At 60.0% G+C, this 23,663-nt stretch overlaps 2 protein-coding genes across 5 annotated transcripts in view; one reads left to right on the forward strand and one right to left on the reverse strand.

The window, feature by feature from the left end:
* Positions 1–23,663, reverse strand: part of CHLSN (cholesin) — a 94,272-nt gene that overhangs the window by 52,785 nt on the left and 17,824 nt on the right. The window lies entirely within an intron of this gene.
* GPER1 (G protein-coupled estrogen receptor 1) lies at positions 1,876–19,869 on the forward strand. 4 transcript variants are annotated; one of them, XM_028498598.2, is made up of 3 exons: positions 1,876–3,177; positions 6,150–8,501; positions 19,842–19,869. In XM_028498598.2, exon 2 carries the CDS (start codon positions 6,418–6,420, stop codon positions 7,480–7,482), a length of 1,065 nt encoding a protein of 354 aa, XP_028354399.1. In that variant the 5' UTR covers positions 1,876–3,177; positions 6,150–6,417; the 3' UTR covers positions 7,483–8,501; positions 19,842–19,869. The 4 variants fall into 4 exon arrangements, with proteins under 4 accessions (XP_028354399.1, XP_007114924.1, XP_054945921.1 ...); XM_007114862.3 differs by lacking the exon at positions 19,842–19,869 and adding an exon at positions 11,560–14,937; XM_055089946.1 differs by lacking the exons at positions 1,876–3,177; positions 19,842–19,869 and adding exons at positions 3,670–4,194; positions 11,560–14,937.

The raw sequence follows: 23,663 nt of genomic DNA on the forward strand, positions 1-23,663 counted from the left end.
CGGGTGTCACGACTGATGAACCTGCACTGACGACACACCTCCACAGCCCCGGTACAGCCCCTGCACTGGGTGGTTCCCGCCGCCCAGCTGAGACAGGTGTATAATGACATCTACTACTTCTGTCACATACATATTCATGAAACCTCTACCATGGACCCCATGCAGCACGCCCACAAGGGTCAGAGCCGGGGGTCAGGCGTGAGCCGCCCCCGACCCAGACCATCAGTAGGACACGCTGCGTCGGGGCCAACGTGGAAAGGCTGCTTCTCCGTGTGACACGTTTACCACCAGATGCTGGCCGTGAAATTTTCCTTGTTGAGTGTTTCAGTATCACCGTCGTCCTTTCAGAGTACTGACTCTGCTTACCCGGGCGGGCAGGCTGTGACCTGAGGACGGGCAGGCTTCTCTGGAGAGCTGTGCTCAGGCTCTGTCAGTCGGGGTCCAGAGCAGCCTCAATACGCGGGTCCAACCTAGGGTCTCCGCGCGCTGTCACGACTGCTCACAGACGGTGCGGGGCCAGAACAGGCCGCCTCTGGGGCTGGGTTCAGCCCGTGGCTCCAAGGATGCTCGTGCCCGCAGGCAGATTCAGCCGGAGTCCAGGGGCTGCTACCCAGACCCGGGCCCTCCCCTCCAGGGCCGTGCTCAGCCTCCCAGAAGCCCAGCCCTTGTGCCCCCAGCGCCCAGGGAACGGCCCCTCCTGGCCCAGGGGCTGGCACACAGACTCCCCAGCCCACCTCCCTTCAGGCTGCTCAGCCTGTGGTGCCAACATCTGAGCAGAGCCCTTTCCTAGAGTCCATCCAGTTTTCTATGGTTTGTGGCAGGAGTGCAGGCCAGAAGGGAAAGGACCTCAATCAATCAATTCACAGTAACAGACGCCAACGGCTTGCCAATCTTAGAACCAGACGAGGCGACAGCAAGTCCACAAGCGCACAGGGCTCCCTGAAGAAACGGCGGCCAAGCCTGGAGGACTTGCTCACACTGCGTTTCTAAGTATGTTGGCTAAAGGAACCATCTTAGGAACCGCCACAAGAACGTAAGCTGGTGGCTCTCAAACTTTCTTTTTAGCAGCAGGAGCCTTTCTTTAAACAAAGCCTGAGAAGGTCAAAGGGCTGCTCTGGCTGGAGGGGGGGCAGGGCCGATCCCTGGAAGGTCGAGCCCCCCCCAGCCCCCGTCCCATCCCCCTCCCCGCGGCTCTGGTCCACTCAGCCCGCCTCCTGCACCCCGTCAGGACACACAGAGCCGGAGAAAGAGCTCCAGAGCCAACCAAGAGCTAAGCAAACACACAGGCTGTCTGGCGGCGGCGGGGGTGGGGAGGCACCTGACTCCAGGAGAGGGTGTGTGGGATAAAGTGGGACTGACGGGGTGGGAAGCCACCTCCCGGGGCTCCCCGCCCCTCCCAGGACACTGCTGGGGCCACTAACGTGGGGCTGGGACAAGGACCTGGGCCTGCAGCCTGGCCTTCTAGAGCATTCCACCCAGGGCCCCCAGGGATGGGACAGCACCTCCCAGGGCAGACCCCTGTTCCTGCCGCCGGCAGGTCCTTCTCAAAGGCCAAAAGGAAACGTCCAGGAGGCTCCTGGCAACGGCCCAGAGGAGCCAGCTGCCTGAGAGTCAACACCGGCCGAGCCCTGGGCCGCTGCCTCGAGTCGTAAATACCGTAAATACCGCGGGGCCGAGCGTGCAACGGGCGCCGGCGCTGGCGCTGGGGAGCAGCAAAGCCCTCCCACGACGGGGCTGCCCTCCGGGAACTGGCCGGGCCACAGATACGCCGGCAGCTGTCGGGCACGCGCACTTGCGCACGCGCAGGACCGGGACTCGCGACACCAGCAGGGAGGGGCACGACGGCTGTGTCGAGACGCGAGGAGGCCAGCAGCGGGGGAGCGGCAGACGCGGCTCCGGCCCGGCCCGCCCCGCCCCCCCCCCCACGGAGCAGAGCTGCGTGAGGCGGGCTGGGGGCGGCGGGGGGCGCCACCCAGCTGCCGGCCGGATCAGGCTCCCTCCACTGACCCAGTTCGGGGACGGGCAGACAGATCCCAAGAACTGCAGCTCGGCACCGAGACAGCACGCTCCGGGCCGACGGTCACCGTGGGAAGCTCCCGGCGAGGAGAGGCGACCTCGGGCTCGGAGGCCCTCAGACGGGCCGAGCCCCAGCTCCGAGGCCCCGGTGACATTCCTCCTGAGCTCGCTTCTCCCATCGGTACCCGGGGCTACCGCCTCACCGGACGCGGAGCTCACGGAGGGTTCCGAGACGGTGGGCGCAACGCTGCCCAGTGCGGAGTCAGCGCTCTTCCAAGGCTGAATGTTAAGTGTACAGACAGGCTTCACGCCTCACGAAAACGTCTGCGAGGCCTCTCGGGCCCTGCCCGTGCGAACATCAACCGGGGTTCAGTGGCCTGACGCCCCCCAACACCGTGGCCTGGCCCTCACGCTGACCAGCTGCAGGAGGGCTGACAATTACTTACCTACCCGGGGCCGTGAGAAAAGGGGGCCCGCGGCCTAGCAGCCCCAACTTGGCCCGGGACCATCGGCCCCAGGTGAGCTCGGGGACACACGGACGAGAGGCGCGGCTGCGGGCCGTGGTTCCCGCCAGGAGGGAGCGGCTGTGCTTCAGTGATGTGCCTCGGCTATTTCAGGGCCTGAAGTTGTGTTTTAGCCGTTTATTTAACTCGAGGGGAGACTGTACTTTCTCATGACTCATTGCTCTCGAAATGGCGTCTCCAGCATCTCTAGTGCTTCAGAAGCCATCCTGCGTGTGCAGCTGGCCAGAAACTGGTCTAAAATCAAAGCAGCCCCATTTATGTGATCGCGCCATTCTTTAAAAAGCGAACCTATTAGAAGCACAGCTGGAAAGAACCCTGAACATTAGTATTTTTCCATAAAAAATTCAACACTGTCTTCTGTGGAAACGTTGTACGTTTCCCAAAGCACGCGTCTGAAAGGACGTTAAGTCAGCGTCGCTCAAAAAACCCCTTCCAGCTCACGTGCGCTCAGCTGGGACAGAGCAGACGGCCGGCCGCACGCTGGTCGTGGGGCTCAGGGACCCCGCCCTCGCCCCACACTCCCGTCCCACCAGGCGGGGGCTCACACTGCAGCCGTGCGCTTTCGTTCATCCACTCGGAGTTCAGTCTCACAGCTTCAAACACCAAAGAGGTGAAAAAAGGGACACCCAAGAGGAAGGTAGGAGATGGATTAAAGTGCAGTGCTGATGAAAACCACACAACTCTCGCCGGCGGCCAGGGCACGGAGGGCCTGCAGAGCTCTCAGCCCCGAGCTGAGCGTGTCCGGAGACACTTGGGGCGGCTTTGCCAGCCTCTCCAGGCCGATGGTGACATCCGTCCGCCGGCGGGTGGGGCGCACGGTCAGTCGGCACTGGAAGTCGGGTCGGGCTGGTCCCGCCGGCACCAGGGCAGGCACACAGCGGGAGGGCGGGGGCCGTGGCGGGAAGAGGGGCCTTAGGCAACACCTGCAGGACAGGCACCTCCAGGGGCTTCGGAGCAAAGGGAGGGGGAGCGGAGGCTACGCGTCTACCTGACTCTGAGCTCACCTGCCGAAAGTACCTGCTACTTGTTGGGTTTACATTTCTTTCTACAGGAGTCTTGGGAAACTCCTAGGTGAAATTCTCTATGTATAATTCACATGCTCCCTTCCAAACTTAGGAAATCTAGTTTTCGTTTCAAAGGCAGTCCATTGCTAAAACAAGCAAGAATATGTAAGCTTCAACAAAGGATGACAGATTTTTATCTAAAAGATAAGACCCATTTACAATCCCTTCAAACTTAAAAAGAGGTTTGTTTGTATCGGTGGGTGAAAAAAAGCTGTTCAACTGGAAACTTCCCTGAAGACGCTTTGGTGGGACTAGCTCAGTGCCAGAGGGGGAGAAAAAGGCCCAGCAAAAAAGGGGTTACATCCGGACCTGTGGGAGGTGCCCGCCCCGCCAGCCACCGGCCTATAAAGCCTGCCTGCGGCCGCCAGGGGCTGCCCACCGAGGACGAGGACAACAGGCTGGGCTGGGCTCCGGGGCCTCCACGCTCCTCTCCAGCGTCCCGCGAAGGTCCCGATTCCACCCCCAAGTCCAGGATCGCTGCCGCCCCCCAGCCGTGAGTGCATCCCGGAGGCTGGCTGAGCTGCCCTCCCAGGGACGGGGGACGGGTCTGCTCAGAGGACACACGCGGGTGGCCAGCGGCGGCCGCGCAGGTAAGCGTGACCCAGGCTCTGGGTCTGTGTTCGGGTCGGCACCGGGACGGAGACGGGCCGGGCAGACGGGGCTGGAAGTCCCAGCTGGGTGCAGCACAAGACGGCGCACAGCCAGAGCAGATGTGCACAGACCGGGCACCTTCAGTGAGGGCGGCTCAGCAGGAAGGGTCTTTCACGACGCTGGCTGAAAACAACGCTAGCTGCTTTCCGTCCTGTTTTGTTCAAACATGCATCTTTCTCACTCCAAGAAGATGGCCAGGGCTCTGACGGCGGCGCTTCACTTACTCCCTCGATGAGGACGCCTGCCAACCCGAGATTAATTTAATATATAAAAGACACTCACCTCGTAGATCTGACAAAAACGTGGTTCATTTTTCTAGATCTGGACAAGCAGTGGCAATCTGAAACAAAACGATACCTGACTGTTTTATAGTCCCCTTTCTATTTGTAAATTCGTGGCCAGCTTTCATGAGGAAAGTGTCTCAGCAGTATGATTCATGCTTGTCTTTTCATCAAACCACCATGAAAACAGCAGCACTGGTCAAGGATCAAAGACCCATTTACCTGGGAAAGAAGTGACGGCCAATGCCTCACGAGCACAGGGGAGGGCAGGTGTGTCTCAAGGGCTCTGCTCGCCTTGGAGTTTCCTGAGAATCAGTCCAGAATTTTCCAAAATTCCCACGTTTAAAGAGCAAAACAAATAGTCCAAGTGGTTTTTACAGAGAAACGTAAAAACAGAGGCTTTATGCATTACAGATGGAATCTGAGAACAACGGCATTTATGTGGTTCAAATTGGGATTACCTACCAAAGATGAATAAAGAACACAACAAAACTAGTAAAATCCAGTTTATCCACCCCAGTGAAGCAGAGGTTATTGAACCCTTTTAAAACAACCGACACCAAGGTCCCGACTCATCTCTTTCCTCCTTTTTTTTTTTAGCAACTCTATTTTCAAGCAATAGGTCAGCGAGCACCTGCTGCTCCGGCAACTTTGAAAACGACCCCTGGCCCCCTCCCAGGAGAGGCAGAAACTCTCCAAGGTGGTCACGAAGGCTCCTCCGCCCCGGTCCTGCCGACGGGGCTGCCCCACAAAGCTGGGGCCACCTTGCCCCTCCCCAGCCGTGATGCCCGAGACCGCAGACCCTGCCCAGGGTGCCCCGGTCAACGCCGCAGAGCCTCTGGGGAGCGCGCCGAGCAGAGCCTGTGTCAGGCCGAGCGCGTGAGCGGCCACCAGGGCGAGGCAGTCAGAAGCAGAGGTCTGGGGGAGTTGCTCTCCCCAGCCTCCAAGTCACAGCGTTTCTAGGTTGCCAACAGCAGTAGAGAAATACATTTGGTTTTACAATAATTTGTCACAACAGTGAACGAAATTCAAATCTTATCTCCTAAGACAATGACCACCTCTACTTCTCACGTTCTCTCATTCCATGCTCTGAAAACAGTTCTGTGTCCGGCACCCAAGCTTGGGGCTACAGCCAAAAATGCTAGACTTCTTTGATCTGTGTTATTGCGAGAAGAAGGCTCCGCTCCACGTCTCACCAAGCGTGCTGGGCCCGCTCCCCTCCAGAAAAGGCCGCTTTTCCCCTTCCCGTCTCACTTCTCTTTCAGCAGCTGCCGAAATAAAACGATTTCGTCTCCTGACCACAACCCTCCCAAGGCTTCCACGCCCGAGGAGGCTGAACATCCAGCCGTGCCCCCTCCTAAGCTGCGTCCGGCGGGCCTGAGCACGCGGCACCGTCAGCTCCGCTCAGACCCAGTGGCCCCGGGGCGCCCTCGCGAGAGGACGCGGGGCATGTTCCGCGGTCGACTCTCCTGCTCCAGCACGGGGCCGGCCGGCCCTCCAAGCGGAGGGGACACGTCCAGGCCTGCCCCGCGCGCTCGTGTGCTGCCCCCGTCCCGCATCATCAGCAAGCCCCGGAGCCGCTGAGCTTGACTCCTATGCTCTTGCTTCCCCAGGTGCCCGGGAGCGAGGGGCTCAGGCGTGGCGTGGACACGGCCGCAGACCCAGAGGCCAGGCAGAAGCACAGGCCAGAGCGCAGGCGCCGACCTCCACCTCCGGTTGCACAGGCGCCCCGGGACCTGCTCCGCTTTTACAGATGCCTGGCTCACTTCCAAGAGCATCACCTTTCCTTCTCAAGATGCATTTCCTGTTAAAAAACGGTCTCTGGGAGCCTTGCGGCAAATCCTGAGAGCCCGGCCGTCCCTCCGGGCGCCCGGCCCCAGCATGGAGACGCGGCCGGGCGCCTACAACGGCTCCCCCACCGGCCTCGGCCTGCCCGGCCCGCTGGCCAACAGCTCGGCCGCGCTCTCGGAGCAGCAGCAGTACGCCATCGGGCTCTTCCTGTCCTGCCTCTACACCGTCTTCCTCTTCCCCATCGGCTTCGTGGGCAACCTCCTGATCCTGGTGGTGAACATCCGCTTCCGGGAGAGGATGACCATCCCCGACCTGTACTTCATCAACCTGGCGGCCGCGGACCTCGTCCTGGTGGCGGACTCGCTGATCGAGGTGTTCAACCTGGACAAGCAGTACTACGACATCACCGCGCTCTGCACCTTCATGTCGCTCTTCCTGCAGGTCAACATGTACAGCAGCGTCTTCTTCCTCACCTGGATGAGCTTCGACCGCTACCTGGCCCTGGCCAAGGCCGTGCGCTGCGGCCCGTTCCGCACCAAGCCCCGCGCGCGGCTGAGCTGCGGCCTCATCTGGATGGCCTCCGTGTCCGCCACGCTGGTGCCCTTCACCGCCGTGCACCTGCAGCACAGCGAGGACGTCTGCTTCTGCTTCGCGGACGTCAGGGAGGTGCAGTGGCTGGAGGTCACGCTGGGCTTCGTGGTCCCCTTCGCCACCATCGGCCTCTGCTACTCGCTCATCGCCAGGGTCCTGGTGACGGCGCACCGGCCCCGTGGCCTCCGCCCGCGGCGGCAGAAGGCGCTGCGCATGATCCTGGCCGTGGTCCTGGTCTTCTTCGTGTGCTGGCTGCCCGAGAACGTCTTCATCAGCGTGCACCTGCTGCAGCGGGCGCCGCCCGGGGCCGGGCCCTGCCAGCGGTCCCCCCGCCACGCGCACCCGCTGGCCGGCCACGTGGTCAACCTGGCCGCCTTCTCCAACAGCTGCCTCAACCCCCTGGTCTACAGCTTCCTCGGGGAGACCTTCCGAGACAAGCTGCGGCTCTACCTGGAGCAGAAGACCGGCCTGTCTGCCCTGAACCGCTTCTGCCACGCGGCCCTGAAGGCGGTGGTCCCGGACAGCAGCGAGCAGGCCGAGGTGAAGTTCAGCAGTGCCGTGTAGTGGGGGCGGGAAGGGCCGGACACTGTGCCCCGCGCAGCCCTAAGGCACCCTCCCGCCGGCCACTCACACGCAGAGCTGTCCATCCATCTGGGTCAGGAGCGCCGGGCGCGGACCCCCGCACACGCCGGATCCCGCGGCAGAACACCCACCAACGAGAGCGAAAAGGAGGAGGACACTGGGGTGAAGTACCCTCGTTCAAAGCAGACGCGCCACAGAACTCACGCAGCTGGCGTGAACTGGAGGTGGCGGAACGCTTTCCGCGCCTGCGTGCGTGCGTGCGTGCGTGCGTGTGCACCAGGCGCCACGGCTAAGCAGGAGGACGCCGGGCGCCCTGCACCTCCCGGTGCACCTCCTGAAGGGTGGGGTGAATGCAGCGGTAACAACACGATGACAACGCAGACCCCTCTCGTCAAAACGTAAAAAAGAAAACCTAATGAGTCTGGGAATGTCCAGTCTTTGTCAATAAAGCACAGCCATGCCGATTCCTCCGAGTCCTCCGCCTGAGCAGTGCCCTAAGGGGCCGGGGGGGGGGCACTCAGACCCTCAGCAGCAGGACCACCCCTTCCTGCTCCCCAGCGTCTGGAGGCGCCCTCACTGCCCGGAGGACTCCGGGGACTCCGGCCCAAGCCCCGGACGCTCCTGGCACCTGCACGGGTGCCACCTGCCTGACACGGGTGCCACACGCTCTCTGGGCGCCAGGATAATCTCTACTGCAGACGCGCCACACAGCCTCGCTCTTCTAGGGGCTCTGCAGGGCTGGGCCCACCCGCCCTGCCCAGGGCCCCCTCCTCCCCAGAAGCACAACCAAGACGGGACGCGGCTGGCCTCGCCGGGAGGACGGTGAACAATGTTTAAGTGACAGGAAGTGAGCCGTTTTTAGTTTTAACGTTTCTCGATGAGTGCAAACCCCCGACAGAGAGTATCTGTCCCGAGGAAATATCTGCGCTCAACAAGCGTCGTCTCCAGTGGCTCAAGCCCCACCGGAGCCTCGCTTTGCACACAGACTCGCATCTTACAAGGTGAGCGGTGTTATGAAGTTCCCTGACCCCTGCAGGTTCCCATCGCAGGAGCCCCGGCACTGAGGGCTCCATCAAGTGCACGCTTGCTCTGGTCCCTGCTGGGGGGGGCGGGACGGGGCGTGATGGCCGGGACAGGGACAGACAGCGTGTGAGCGAACGGGGCCTGTCCCTGACCCTCCAGCAAACCCAGGAGGTGCACGCGCGGCCCCAGGAGTCTGACTTGACCGCTGGAAGCCTTAAGCAGTAACGACACAGCCGGGAACCCGGCCCCCTCCCTGTGTGCTCGGCTTCCCCTGGTCTCCCGCAGGTAGGAGCAAACCACGTGGAAGCCATGCAAAGCCACCCGAGGCCACAGTCCCCGTCCTTCCCCAGAGGTGCCTGACATCAGGACTGTCTGGGTGGGAACTGCGTCCGACCGAGGCCCCAGAGTGTTGATCAGGGACCGGGCAGCCCTCACTCCATGGGCTGGCTGGGTGTTCACAGAACCCCCCCACCCCCCACCCCCCACCCCCACCCCCCGCTGGCGAATCAGAGGCAGCTTCCATCCTGCGGTCCCTGGTTTCATCTGAGATCACAGAGCAAACCTGTCCTCCTCACACCTGACACACACACCAGCAAGCACCAAGGCCTCGAGACCTCTGTGGGCAGAGACACAAGTCAAACAGGCCCCCGCACAGCACCTGCCGCTCAGCTCTGGAAGCCCATTTCCTGATCTGCAAAACCAGCGGCACAACGGCACCGAGGGCCCGTTGGGGGGAAGACAGGCTGCAGGATCGATGGAAGGCAGGTACGAGGCAGAGGCCCCGACTTAACCAAAAGGGGTTCCTGCTGAACCAGAGGCTGGACCAGGTGTTCCCGGAGTCCCTTCTCACCCGAGACCCTAGAGCCCTGGCTCCGGGGGCAGAGCCACAGTCAGCGCCCCCAGCGGGCTCCGAGCACGCACAGCCGCCCGCCGGCACACACACGTCCTTCTCGGAGCGTTGATCTGAGAGCGGAGGCTGGTTTCATGATTTTCGCTGGGGCAGCACAAGATAAAGTCAAGGCGTCCGATGGCTTTGCTGTTCCCTGGTAACCCCGCTCTCCTGGGCAGTAACACTCTCCGAGCCCCGCCAAGAGCACCGAAGTGGACAGCAGCCAGCGTGGAAGGCACGGTGTTCAGCACCGAACGCGACCTCCTAACGTCCTCTGTGCTTAATACCTCACTCCCCCGAGCCTGGGAGGGCCCTGGCGGGAGGGCTGTGCACCCACCCCGTCGGAGGGAAGGCTGGGCCCTAACCTCCCTCTTGGCCGGGGGGTGGGGGCACCTCTGAGACGACCCTAAACCACCATGGCCGAGCACATTAGCGAGGGCGCTGCCCTGACGGACGCGGAGACGGGAGGGGCAGGGCGGGCGGCGAGCCCGTGGGAGCGGGCGGGAACTGGAGTTCGGGCTCCAGCCCCAGCGTCTGTGGCAGGAACGTGCACGGGGGCGTGTGGTGTGCGTGTGCCTGCTGGGCGAGAGCACCTCGGACGCGGATGGGGTGTGTGTGGACACGCCGCCACGGGCGCCCGTACCTTCCCCAGCCCTCCGTGCCCGGGCCTGGGCCTCCAGGCGCCTCGGGGTCCTGGACGGGGTGTGCCGCCAGGAGGCGGGAAGCGTCGGGACAATGACGGGGTCACATCACCAGGACACAGGGGCCCAGCTCAAGGGCTCCCACCGGACGACCTGGGCAGTTTGAGCATCGAGATCATTAGACGGATAAGTAACCATCAACTAATGAAAAATGAGAATCCACGAGTCCGTCCGATAACAAACATACAAATGTCACCTAAATAAACTGAGCGAGGGGGTAAATACAAGAACCCACAGGAAGGAAGGAAGGACTGAAGGGAGGAGTGAGTGACTAGACGGAAGGACCTGCTCAGAGCAGAGGCCGGCTGACTGGTCCGGCGGAGGGTCCTGGAGGGCTCGTCACCCACGACCGTCGCGCAGCCTGGGACAGGCGAGACCCCTGACGTGGCTAAAGCAGGGGCACTCGCTGGACCAGGAGCAGGACGCCCGACCGCTTCACCGCGGGGAACGGTGACCAACAGCACAGAGACGGGACGGCCCTCAACTCGGGGCTTCCAAGGAGCCCACCCGACGGGAGTCCAGACGCGGACCCCAGGGCAGGCGGTGCATCCCCACGTCCGAATCCGGGATCGCAGCCAGAATCTAGTGGGGGTGGAGCACCACCAGGTCCAAAACAGGGACAGGGGGCAGCCTCCACCCACAACACCACGTCACGAGAGACAAAGGAGGCGGAGGGCTGCTCCAAATTAAGGGACTGTCAGGAGACGAGCAGCTAAACCAGAATGTGCTCCTGGGGAGGACGGTCCCAGGAAGAAAAAATGCTACAAGCGGGGGGTCAGCTGGTGGAAGCGGACCCCCCAGTAGCCTGAAGTATCACATGGACGCTCGCCTCCCCGAGACCGAGGGCCGCGCCGCCACTGCGGGGACGTGAGGCGATGCCCTCACGCTAAGCGTGTGCGGCGTCAATCCCACGCTGGGGCGCGCACTCCAAGGGCTCGGAACAGGTGCTCCAACCAGTACTTGTGCACGAGTGTCCACGGCAGCTCCCGCCACAGCAGCTGGCGGTGGAAACAACCCAGGTGTTCATCGACAGGTGGATACAACTTGGTCCGTCCACACGGCTCCTTGGCCCCGGGAGGGCGTGAAGCGCTGACACCGGCTGCAACACGGGGGAGCCCTGGACACACAGTGCTCCGTGAGAACCAGTCAGGAAAGGGCCGCACTGGGTGAGTCCGCTCACGTGAAACGCCAGAGCTGGCAAATCCACAGACAGGAAGCAGGAAGTGGGTGCCCGGCGCTGGGGGACGGGTGGGGAGGGGCTGCCAGCGGGGACAGGGTGAAGCAAGCATCTCTTGTTAGCGACCCACGACGGCCATACCGCTCTGTGAGCCCCTGAGAATCCCTGTCGCACACAAGTGAAAAGGGTGCAGGGACAGTGGGTAAGCTGCATCTCAGTGAAGCTGCTCCTGGAAAGAACCGGGTGCAGCACTGGGTCCTCTCCCACAGCTGCCTGCCTTGCTGGACGTCCAGCCCCGCAACACGACTCGATGCCACCGTCCGTTGCTGCCCACAAAGGGGAGACAGCCTGCACTGCCTGAGTATGTTAAGGGTTAAGCCGTGTGGAGTCCAAGAAGCTTCCGCTAACGTGTACTGCAAGTGTCTTCAATAAAGTTCTCTCTGCTGCCTTACTGCCTAGGAATTCACATTTTCTTTTCTTTTCCACAGTGGGAATCTAATCATCTGGGGCGTCTTTTGATTGTTTTTAAATCAAAAATAAAGAGAAAAAGACTTCAGTAAAAACTATAGCTGAATTTACTAGGTCATGCTCCGGCGCTTCATAAAGCCACGAAGGCCGGTTTTGTCCCTGTGACGAGTCTCTATGGGGCGCCCAGGGACCTGTGGGGCGGGCAGGGGGGCATCCCTCACCCACCGCCTCCCCAGGCACCCCCCAGCTCTCTGCAGCACGGAGGAAGGTGCGAGGGCAGAGGGGCGCGGACCGACCGCCGTCTCACCAGGGCGCTGGCACCGGACAGCCTGCTCAGAGCCCCGGGAAACAGGCATGTCCAGCGACTCCTGTGCCACTTCCTCCCCAGCGACTTCCTATCTGTGACAGAGCGCCTCCTGAGCCGGGGCACGGCAGCCGCACAGAAGTGCCTCCTCTCCGGCCAGGTGAGGCGTCTGTCTGAACATCTCCTGCGTCAATGGTTATCACGGAGACCTGCCTGCCCAGCACCCTTCTGGGCCGTCACCGAGGCCTGTCTGAAGATGATGCTGGCACTTAGCCTCGCAGCTGGGGGGACTCCAGGGACAGTGGAAGCGGGGAGGAGGAGGGCAGAGTCACCTGCGCCAACCCCGCTCCCCACTGAGTGCCCACCAGCCTCCTGGTCAAAGGGGTCTGAGCCTCTGAGCCCACCTTGCCCGCTGGCACATCCTGCAGGCCCCAGAAGGCCCGATGCAGCCTGCATCAACCAGCAGGCCCTCAGGGAATGGCTGTGGGTCCGCAAGACAGGCATCCCGAGGAAGCGGGGGCGCCGGCCATCAGAGCAGGACCCGCCCAGGCTCCTCAAAACCAGGCGCTGAGGCCGACACAGCACCACGAGGCCTGGAGAGCCCAGAAAAGGCTCTCCCGTCCCAGGACGATCCACGCGCCCCACGGGCACCTGCTGGAGCCTTTGCCTTCAACGCCCAGTTCAGTGTCGTCAGAAAAGGTCAGCTGCTCTGAGTTCATCTGATTTTTGCCATTGTCCAGTGGGTGGGGATCTCATCCGGAACAAGGGTTTTAAAGGCCAAAGGAACAGAGAACAAAAGTGGACGAAAACCTGACTGTAATTCTAAGCCTTTATAAGTGGGTGGAATCGATCTAAAACTTATCACAAGAAATCAGCCGTAGGGAGTCCTGGAGAGTCCAGTTATTAGAAAGGGCGCCGTCCCCGTCTGTCCAGGGGGCTGGTCCCGAGGACGGTGGGCATGGGACACGAGGTCTCTGAAGAGGGAACAGACCCTTCACGCAGAGCCCGTTCCCCCACTCCTCCGTCTGCCTGGACCCCACTACTGCACTCATCCACCTCCTGCCGCCCGAGCTCCAGGAGAGGGTGGGCCATACCCCGGTCTGGACAGGGCTCTGCACGACTCAGGCCCCCTGCACGGGCTGGGCCTCTACATGGAGCGAGCCTCGGTCCCATGCTGGGCCGCCCCCCTGGACACATGTGGGTCCCCCGCCCCCAGGAGACTCGGGCTCTTCCAGGGAGGTCACAACAAACTCCCAGAGCCAACCAGACAGGAGGTGGGCCCCACCCCCTGCTCAGAACATTCAGTCTTCAGCAGACGGGACGGTTTTCTTTGCCGACTCAACAATGTAAACCGCCCAGAAATGAAGAAAATCACAGCAGCCACGGTTTCAGGTCGCTAGTTTCACCCTTCGCAGAGTCAACAGCAGCGGTTCTTGTCCCTGAGGCCACAGTGCAGAACTCTCCCCAGGGCGGCTGCCGTACCTTCCCTGGGCGTGAAGAGTGGCTTGCAGGGCACGTCCCGCTGAGAAAATCCAGTGAGGTCCCCCAGAAGTCCCGTCACCCCGCCCTGACAACAGTGGTAACCTCTGCACTGGGCAACATGTGTAAAAGTCAGCCCCTTAAAGACATGGAAAATCGGAAAGGCCGGGGTCTCCCAGACCAATTTCCGGAAGAAAGCTTTAAATAGGGGACACGAGTGATGGAGTGTGAAGCCACCACAGGCCTAGCTGAGAAACGCCCATTAACAGTTTTTCGAAAGCAGTGGCTGTGGGTGGGGGTGAGGGAGGGGGAATTGGATGAATGCGTCCAACGCGTCCAAGTCCAAGGAGGGGACGCAGAGAGCAGGGAGAGGCCGCTGCGGCGAGTGGGGCGGAGGGCTTGGACCAGGAGGGGAGCACTTGGCGTGGTGAGAGCGGTTGGACCCTGGGTACATTCTGAAGTCAACAGGACTCAACAAGACTCGCGCATGGAAGAGAAGTGGGACATGAGAGACAGAAGGACAGACTCTGTGTGGTTCTACCCGCAAGGTTCTGGGGGAGTCAAGGTCACAGAGACAGAAAGTAGAGGGTGGGGGCCAGGGCTGGGGGAGGGGAGGGGGCGTCTGTGTTTCATGGGGGCAGAGTCTCAGTTCGGGAAGATGAGAAAGTTCCGGAGACGGACAGTGGTGATGGCTGCACAACAGTGAGAGTGTACTTAATGCCCCTGAACTGGACACTGAAAAATGGCTAAAGTGGTTGATTTTATTACGTTATGCATATTCTACCAGAATAAAATTATAAGGAATAAAGAGAAGGATTTTTGCCTGAGCAATGATGTTGCCGTTATTTCTCTGGGGAAGGTGGTGGATGGAACGCTCGGGGAGATGGAGACCTGGATTGCAGGCAGCTAAGTCTGAGGTCATGGTTAGGCACCCGGGCGGCTGCCGAGGGGCGAGGCTACAGGTGTGGCACACGCCGAAAGTCTGCGTGTGGCAGCGGCACCGAGAGCCAAGATGCCAAGGCGAGCGCGGGGCAGCGTGGGGAGAGAAGAAGGCTCCTCATGTGGACGGAGCAGGTGCCAAGGAGCGCGAGAGGGCAGCCTGTGGCTGACAGGGGGCGAGGCCCTCGGTCCACGGCCGGCAAGGAGCTGATGGGGAGTGAGGGTGGGGTGTGGAAGCAGATGGTCCCTGCCGAGCCCTCAGGTGAGGCTGCAGCCCAAGGGCTGAACCAGACGGTGCAGAGAGGCCCCACCCAGACCCCCACGCCCGGCTCTTTGAAGCCCCAGAATTTTGCAGTAATTTGTTACACAGCAAGAGGTGACTAACATATGGGGCTTGACAGCAGAAACGAAGACCTGCAAATCCCAAGACCTTGCAATCCCACCCCAGGCCTACACCCCAGAGAAGCTATGTCCATGGACGAGGGCGTCACCCATAACTGCCAACGACTCAGAGGACCTAATGGATGACCTATGTTCCTGCGCCAATAAAAAGTAACAATCTAGAGCTCTAACAACAGCATGGAGAACGCTTACAATAAACGTTAGTCAGAAAAGCAAAACACAGGGGCTTCCCTGGGGGCGCGGTGGTTAAGAATCCGCCTGCCAACGCAGGGGACACGGGTTTGATCCCTGGTCCGGGAAGATCCCACATGCCGTGGAGCAACTAAGCCAGCGCGCCACAACTACTGAGCCTGCGAGCCACAACTACTGAGCCAGTGCGCCACAACTACTGAGCCTGCGTGCCACAACTACTGAGCCCGCGCGCCTAGAGCCCATGCTCCACAACAAGAGAAGCCACCGCAATGAGAAGCCTGCGGACTTCAACGAAGACCCAACGCGGCCTAAATAAATGAATAAATTTATCTTTTTTTTAAAAAAGCAAAATACAGGAAAGCGGGGATGGGGGAGGTGGCGGGGCGACTGGGAGGTTGGGAGTGACACGTAGACACTGATGTGTATCAAACAGACAACTAATAAGAACCTGCGGTATAAAAAAATAATGATAAAATAAAATTTTTTTAAAAAGCAGCAAAATACAAAAGTAGAATGCAATTCCAACCATGTAAAGTTCAACTACAAGCAAAACCAAACTATCATTTAGGGATGCATCACAGGAAATATTGACACAAGTCTAAGAAAAGCAGGGGGATGAAAGAGGCGCTGAGTTTTGTTTCTCGACCCAGCTGTGGTTTCCTTTAAGTTGCATGTACCTCCTGTTTGCTTACTTTACAATAAAAAAGGAAGGAAAGAAATCCACCATACAAAGTATGCCTGTCTGCGGCCATAAATGAAATTCTTCCACTTAAATCACAGCTGCTCAGTTTAAAACTCCAGGCTCAGATCAGAATTTAATACCGAAAGTCACTACCATTTCCCAGGTAAAGCGGTCACCTTCACTAACCCACACCCCCTGCACCTGTTTCTGAAAGTCAGGTCAAGTAAAGGCTAGAAATTAGATACAACGCTGGTAACACCAGACCCAGAATTAGAAACTTCAATGAGAAAAGGACAGCGATTCTTTTTTGCCTCAAAATACAGTCTGAAGGAAATAATTTCCCCTAGACGGGTAAGCTTGAAAGGAGAATAGAGGAGAGACAGGGCAGGAAGATGGACTGGGGTGCAGGGGAGCAGCCCACCACACTGACTTAACCCAAGTCCCCGGGGCGCCCCCAGGGCTCCAGCCAGGGGAGAACGCGGGGCAGCAAGACACACAGAAAATGGCACGTGGATGAGTGTCTTTCTTACAAACTACAGGGAAACGCGGTTTACATGCGCGGGAATCTTGGAACCTCCCCGCCAGTTACAAATTCCCACTCCCTCTTCAGACACACGGGGCACCTGGGCGACCGGAGAGCAGAGGACGAGCGTGCCAGCAGCCCGGCTGCTCAGAAAACCCGCCTCCACCCCGGGGACCCCGATGGTTGGCGGGGCCCTGGCACCGGCTACACAGCCCAGGCTCCAGGGCCGGGAGCCCTGCTCGGCCAGATGGGGCGGAACACGCGCCCGTGCCCGGGGAACACATACTCTGCCAGGGCCGGAGCCCAGCCCACACTCGCCAGTGTGCCTGCACACGCGTGCACACAGACACAGCCACACGCACGTGACCTCATGACAAAGACCCGCAAGCACACGCTCATGCAGACGTGCACACACGCACACACTCCCCGTGCGCTGTCCACACCTTGGCTGACGGGGTCCCTGAGCCTGCCCTGGGGGACCCTCCGTGCCATCAGGAGGCACGTTTCGAAACCCCCCTTGGTCCCCCAGGCGTGGTGCTGCATTAACCTCTCCCGAACGGAGCCCATTGCGGAGGGCCCCATGCTGACCGCACAGCAGACATTCAGGGCGAGGCCAGCGGCCGGCCTGGCTGGAGGGCTCGGGGTGCAGCTTTCTTTCAGGTGAAAGAAGAGCAAGAGAAGCTCGTGCGGAAAAGCACCGTCTGCCCCCCACGGACCGACAGAGCTCACTGCGCTCACCTAAGCAGGAGACCCCGGCTTCCAGGGTCGTCAGCAGTCACCAGGGTGACACGGCAGCAGACGAGATGTGGTCACCTGGAGGCTCCGTGCCCCAAAGGTCATTGTCACACAAGGCACCCTTCGCGTGTCCGTTGGTTTCGAGCATTCAGCTGGATCGTCAGGCATTTACTGATGAGACTCTTGACCAAGCCTGACTTCCTGGTATGAAGTCCAGGACGCACACCTTCGTTCATTACTTACGTTAAAAAACAAACTGCCCTCCCCTGCCCTCCCTCGCGGGAACTCCTGGCACGGACACAGGCTGTGACTCCTCTGCAGCACAGAGCCGGGGAGGGGCCAGGGGCTCCTGGGGGGTCTGACCCTGCAGCCAGAACTCAGTTCAAACAGAGGACTAATTCATAAAACTGCTAAATCCCAGCAAATGTAGAAATTTGCTCAAATCAGTTTCTATGCCCCCTACACAAACATTAATTCCACCCTCCAGAAAGGATATACGTTAACACATATGCCTCCCGTTCTCATCACCACAGAACACACACAGCTGCCGCATACAAGCGTGTCCTCGAGGCACCGTGTCAGCTATTTAGCACGTTACCTCGCGGCAGCCTAGGCGACCCCGTGTGATCAGGCCGTACTGTCTCCACTTGACGGTGTCAGAGAGAAGCGTGGTGCCCAAGGTCACGACCGGCTGGCGCCCTGCGTAAGCCTCTGTCCACCTGAGCCAAGCGGTACCAAGTCCTACCCCACAGCCCTGCTCTGAACTTGGAAGCGGGGCGGCGAGCCCTGGCTGGAGACAAAGGCGGGCACTTTCCCCGGAGCCCCCATCTTTCCAGTAACGGGTGCCTGTTCTGACTGGGCTCCTGGCTGCCCAGCTGGAGGTCACAGGCCCAGGCTGCCCGCAGCTTCCTGGTCGGCTCCTGAAGAAGAGGCCACTGACCCTCACTGTCTGCCCCCGCCCGGCGCTAACCGCACACGTGGGGTGGGCTCTCACCGACCGTACACCGGGGCAGCAGCCCAGGGGCGGCAGGACGGCGAGGCCGGAGGAGCCGGGTCCCTGGACGACCCCAGGGGTCAGCCGCCCCAGCCCGGGCCGCTTGCCTCCGCACTGTGACATTTCCATCCTACGTAAGGCACTGGATTTTGGGGTCTCCGCGTCACGGCAGTTGGCCTGTGCCCTGACACGTGTCTGTCCGTAAGCCTCCACCTGTGTCCAGTTTTTGGCCCTTCCTGCATGCTGAGCCCTGTGCCGGCACCCGCCCCGTTCCTGGTCCTGGTACCACTACACACACCCCAGACCCAGGTCCCTCAGCCACACTCTTCAGCCCCCGCCCCATGCCAGGGGGGGCCTGGTTCCAGCCGTCCCGCACCTCCAGGCCAGGCAGGCTGCTGCGTGGAGGCGCCCGGCTTTGGTGGCCACCGTGCTAAGCCCTCAAGAACGGGCGGGGCTCTGTCAGGCCAGCAGAGGCTCAGGACGCAAAGACAGCGTCGTCGGGCCAAACCTGGCGTCGGTGGTGAGCAAGGACCTCAACCGCCACTCTCCTTTGCCTTTTAAGACATCACCTCTGAGCACACACTCAGAGCTGATCCATACCTAGAGGCCAGGGCCTCCGGTACACGCAGGTGTGTCCTGACATCCACACCTCCACAGCCGCGCTCAGGTGTGCCTCTGGGCAAACGTCCATCAGCGTATGTTCCCGGGGTCGGCCCAGCTCAGACCAGCCAGCCTCACCAGCAGAAGCCCCCCAGGGGCCGCCGTTTACACCAGATGCCACTTCTGCCCTCACAGCGGGAGACACGAGCGCTGTGCCTGGGAAAACCATCTTCAAAGCAGCAACTGTTTTCCCAGCTGTGAACACTCCATCCTGGGAAAGCTTTTCATTCCATTGCAAAAATACTTTTGAAAAGACTGAACAAATATTCGGCTTCATCTGTCCATTCTGGTATTTTAGAACCAAAACTGGAGAACTTTCTCGAGTACGTGGTCTGATGAACCAGTGACTAACATTCCTTATAATCATGAGTGAACCTTCTAACGAAATAAGCTTCCTGAACTAAATGTGGTGTCAACTCACTTAACCGAGAACGATAAACCAAGTGGCTTCCTGTGAACGGCGGGAAGTGGAGGTGATCTCAGCAGAGACGGGACCCCAGGCCAGGGGGTCACAGTGACGCGTAAGTTCAGGGAGTGACTGCGGCCCCCTCCCAACACCAGGACACAGCAGACCCCCCAGCAGACCCCCCGGGAGACCAGGCTCCGGGCAGCCCTGCCATCGCCGCGCAAGGGCCCTCCTCTCACAGAAGGGGGTGGTCCCGGCGCCGGCTTCCCGCGGGGACAAGACGGGGCAACCCTGGGCTTCAAGGGACACGGCAGGAGGATGGGGCTGCCTGACCCCAGGTCAGGGTGTGGTTCCGACCCCAAAATGGCCAAAGGACTACAAACCAGTGAGAGTTTAATCGTTACTCACGTCACAGACCGTCTGGGCTAAAGAGAGGTGGGGAGACCTGAAAGCCAGGCAGGGAGGAAGGCCCAGGCTCAGTCAACGTGCCGACACCGCTCTGTGCTCCTCCACGGTCTCTGTGTTTTCCACAGTGGGTGTGTTCTGCTCGTATAAGGTGGGGGACTTTGTTTTTTAAAAATAAATTAAGGATGATGTTGGAAATGACACTATAAACTGAGCCTGCACAAAGAGGTCCTGTGCCAGACACGCCTTCACAGAGGGACCAGAGAGGGAAAGAGTGGGGCTTTCAGGGCGGGACTGGGGGGCAGGAGCGGGGAGCTTCCCTTTTTCAACTTTCCTTTACGATTTCGACGCTCTTTATTCAGGAAGCACGTACAGCGGCGCAGGGCACGCAGCACGAAGTCCTCACTGGGACGAGGGGCTTTCATTCCCATGATCTTAGACGCCGGGGTAAGTGGCCCGCGGGGACGTTACAGGACCTCCGGGACTCCAGGGCGCGTGTGGGCACCGGCGGGAGACCTGGCCCAGCCAGAACGAGGACCTGCCTCCTCGTCCCAGGTCTGCGCTGGGGGAGGGGACAGCAGAGGCCATCTGTTCCGGCCGCCCACGGCCGGAGGGGAAGGCAGGCGGGCCGGCGGAGGCTGGGGGCCCCCACGCAGGCTCTCTGGGCTCTGCTCGCGGCGGAGGGGGCACGGGCCAGGGCGCGAGGAGGGAGGAGCGCCAGGAGGGGCGCGGTCCCAGGGGAAGGGCCTGGGGGGGGGGGGGGTCAGATCCAGGACGCCCTTTACCGTAGAGAAGACAGTGCAAAAGCGGCCAGAGGAGATGCCACCCAGGGGACGGGGGCCCCGAGACCTAGCTGCTCGCTCAGACGCGCGCCCCGTGAGCACCTCCAGGCAGCCCCCCACGCTGCTCTTTGGGCAGCTGGCCCAAGCGAGAGACCGGTGGAGAGGAGTCAGGCCACAGTGCACCCCGGCAGCAGAGAGAGGTCGCTAGCGGGGACGAACAGGCCACGTTCTGATGGGGGGCGGGGCGGGGGGGGTCTTCCAGGTCTTACAGAAAACGGAGCAGCTGGCCCTCCTGGGAGCCCCCCACCTTCCTACACTGACCAGGGAACCAAAGGGCCGGCACAGGCACCAACCTGGCGGCCGGCAGCGGGGCCCTGCAGCCTGGGAGTGGCCAAGGGGCTGTCTGTCTAGGGCAAAAGCCATAAAAATAACTTGGCTGGAAAAATATCTGAACCGTTAGGACAGAGCTCTCTCAGCACAGGGTTTTCTCAAACCTATACAGAAAAGGTGAACTTTGTAACAGAACTGGCAAAAACACACAGGCAGCTCACAAGAGAAAAACAAGTGACGGTTCACGGTCGCAATGAAAGCAACTGAAATTACAACAACCATGAGGGACCCTTTTCTCTCTGTCACGCTAGGAAACGTGAAAGACGTTACGACACCCAGATCTGGTGTGGGCACCGTCCCACACGGAAAAGACACTGTATCCACTGTAGGACACTGAGGACACACCCCAAAGTATAAACCACAGAGTTCTCTCGCGGGGGCAGGATTCAGCTATCTGGTTTCTTCTGTATGTTTCTATTTCTTTTTTTTTTTTTTTCCCCATTTGGCCACGTATATATAACTCAGGAAAAATAATAAACATTCCTTTTTTAAAAGTACGTTTTGCGGAGCTATTTTCTGCTGACCACGAGGAAGCAAAGCTCACAAACATGGCCCTGGCTGACGAAGAGGCAATTAAAGCATTAGAAACCGACGTGTGGACAGCTGGGCCTGGGGGCGGGGAGGGGACAGGGGCCACGGGTCTCCAGGGCAGCAGGACGCTGAGCAGTTTCCAACTCTCCTCTGACGGTCCAGAGTCAACAAATGAGCCGCGAAAACCCATTGTAGAGACAGAGGTACACAAGCCCACGGCCAGCCTACCAACGGAACACGGGCCCTGGGGCCGCAGCCCCGAGGAGCTCCTGGAAAAGGGGACAAGGACGTCACACGGCAGGGCTGACAAGGGCCACATCGAACACGGATGCAGCAGCACGGCGCCGCCAGCAGGCTGGGAAGGCTCTCCCGTACAGCCCACCCAGCAGCATCCAGAACTGATATGGCCGACAGCACACATATCACTAAACTCCAGAGAAACGAGAGTTTAATTCTGCCCCCGCCAGTTCCCAGGACAACTCCAGCCGTCCTCGTCAACGTGAGTGCCGCACTCAGCAAGACTGAAATATTAAAGCAGCGAGACGCCGAACACTAGTGGAGATGCAGAGAAGCCGGATCCCTCGCACGACGGGGGCATGTACAGGGGCGACCGCCCCGAAGGCGGGTAGCTGCCGGGCAGTGACACGAGCACGGACCACACGACCAGCCGTCATGCTCCCGGGCGATTTCCCCGGAGAGAGGAACACGCGTTCATGGACGTTCACGGCACTTTGGTGGTAAAGCCAAGACTGGAAAACACCCGAGTGTCCTTCACTTAGTGAAGGGCTGCAGAGCAGTGGCCCAGGAGCCAGTGGTGACAGCAGCTCTGTGTCAGGACACCTGCGGTAAAACTGCGCAGAAACGCACGCGCGCCGGCACAACTAATGGCATGTGAGCGAGCTCGGTGAGCGGTATCGACGTCCCTCCTGGCTGCAACACCACAGTCCGTTACCAGTGGGGCAAACCGGGCACAGGGCACATGGGCCTCCCTATAGTTTCTGCAACTTCCTACCTAACCTACAGTTATTTCAAAAATAAATTCTCTTTAACAAAAGCGAGAGCCCCAGGACTTCGACACGAACGCTGAGCCCCTCGGCCACCCATCCAGGACCCTCCAGGCAGGCCTGGGGCTCAGCCTGGCGTTCGGAACGCGGCTCCTGTCACAGCGAGAAGAGTCCGCACCAACATCGCCCGACGCCGCGATGGAGCGCCACGCTCCAGGGCACGCGCGGTGCGGTAAGATCTGGAAGGACCGCAGCAGCCCCCTGCCCACCGGGCGGTCTCACCTGAGTGCTCCCGGAGGCCGCGGTCCTCCTGTCATCAGCCCTGTGTGGGGCGGGGCCCGCGGCAACCTTCAAACGGCAGCCAAGAGCCCAGAGGCCCCCGACCTTCCCGGGGAGGCGGCAGGTCGGTGAGGCCACGGGCCCAGGGAAGGGCTTCCTGCCGTCGGAGACCAGGAGAGCCCGGACTGATCCGGGAGGGCCCCTGGAGCCACCTCGTGCCTCCCGACCGGCTGCAAGGCCCCAGCCCCCAGCGACGCCTTCTGGCCAAGGGACCGGGGCTCCTGTGTCGTCCCTGCGTCACTGTGCGCACGTGTAAGACGTGTGTCTCACTGGGCTGCGGTCAACGTTTCAGAGTGAATGATCTGGCGGAATCACGCTGAAGTCTCTGGTTTCTTGAGAAATGCTCACCTTTTGAGATAAAAAAGATTCAAAAAGATGTGTCTGAGATTATAAGCCGTAACCGGTTCTTTGGGGAGAGGGTTTTATTGAGGGGAGGGGTTGGGTGTTCTCCATCGCGTTTGTAGTTTGACTCTCACCCCATGCTCTCCAGGCATGTGTGGGGACGGAAAAGCCTGCCACCACCTCGCGGACACGTCCGACCTCGTGGACACGTCCGACCTAAGCGCTACCGGTGGCCAGGCTCAGCTTCCCAAAGCCACCCACACACTGTCTGCTACTTAGTGCAAATCAGAGGAAATTGGTGAAAAACAGCAACTACTTCCAAGGTCAGAAGCCACTCACCATCACATTTTCTATGTTGCATGAGATTTTTCCACCCAAACAGGAACCAATGTGCTTGTAAACCCAACATTAAGCGATGTGGTAAGTTAACCACAGCTCCATCTATAAACGAGTATAAGTTGACATACCTGCTATTTTTTGGCTACAAGTATAGGCTGAAAAAGCCATTGCAAATTACTAAAACTAGGAGGACACCTTGAAGCTCCCTAACCTCTACCCCACTCCCCACCTCGCCTCATTCACCTGCTTTAGAAAACTCTCAGCAGGTTATCAGAATTCGTTGAAAAAAAGATGTAATAATTAACACTCCCATAACCTATTACATGTTAAAACATATAAATTAATGCAACATTAAATAAAATCTGTTTTTAGCAGCACAAAATCCCAATTTTTAACATGTATTTGCTGAACACGCGTCCCAGTTTGATCTCAGGGAGCTGCTGCTAAGTTTTATCAG

Source organism: Physeter macrocephalus, chromosome 14 (assembly GCF_002837175.3).
Source record: "Physeter macrocephalus isolate SW-GA chromosome 14, ASM283717v5, whole genome shotgun sequence".
Classification (NCBI taxonomy): Eukaryota; Metazoa; Chordata; class Mammalia; order Artiodactyla; family Physeteridae; genus Physeter; species Physeter macrocephalus.

What these genes read in the sequence shown, in the direction of transcription:
- GPER1 (XM_028498598.2), top strand. Translation starts at nt 6,418, where the DNA reads ATGGAGACGCGGCCGGGCGCCTACAACGGCTCCCCCACCGGCCTCGGC.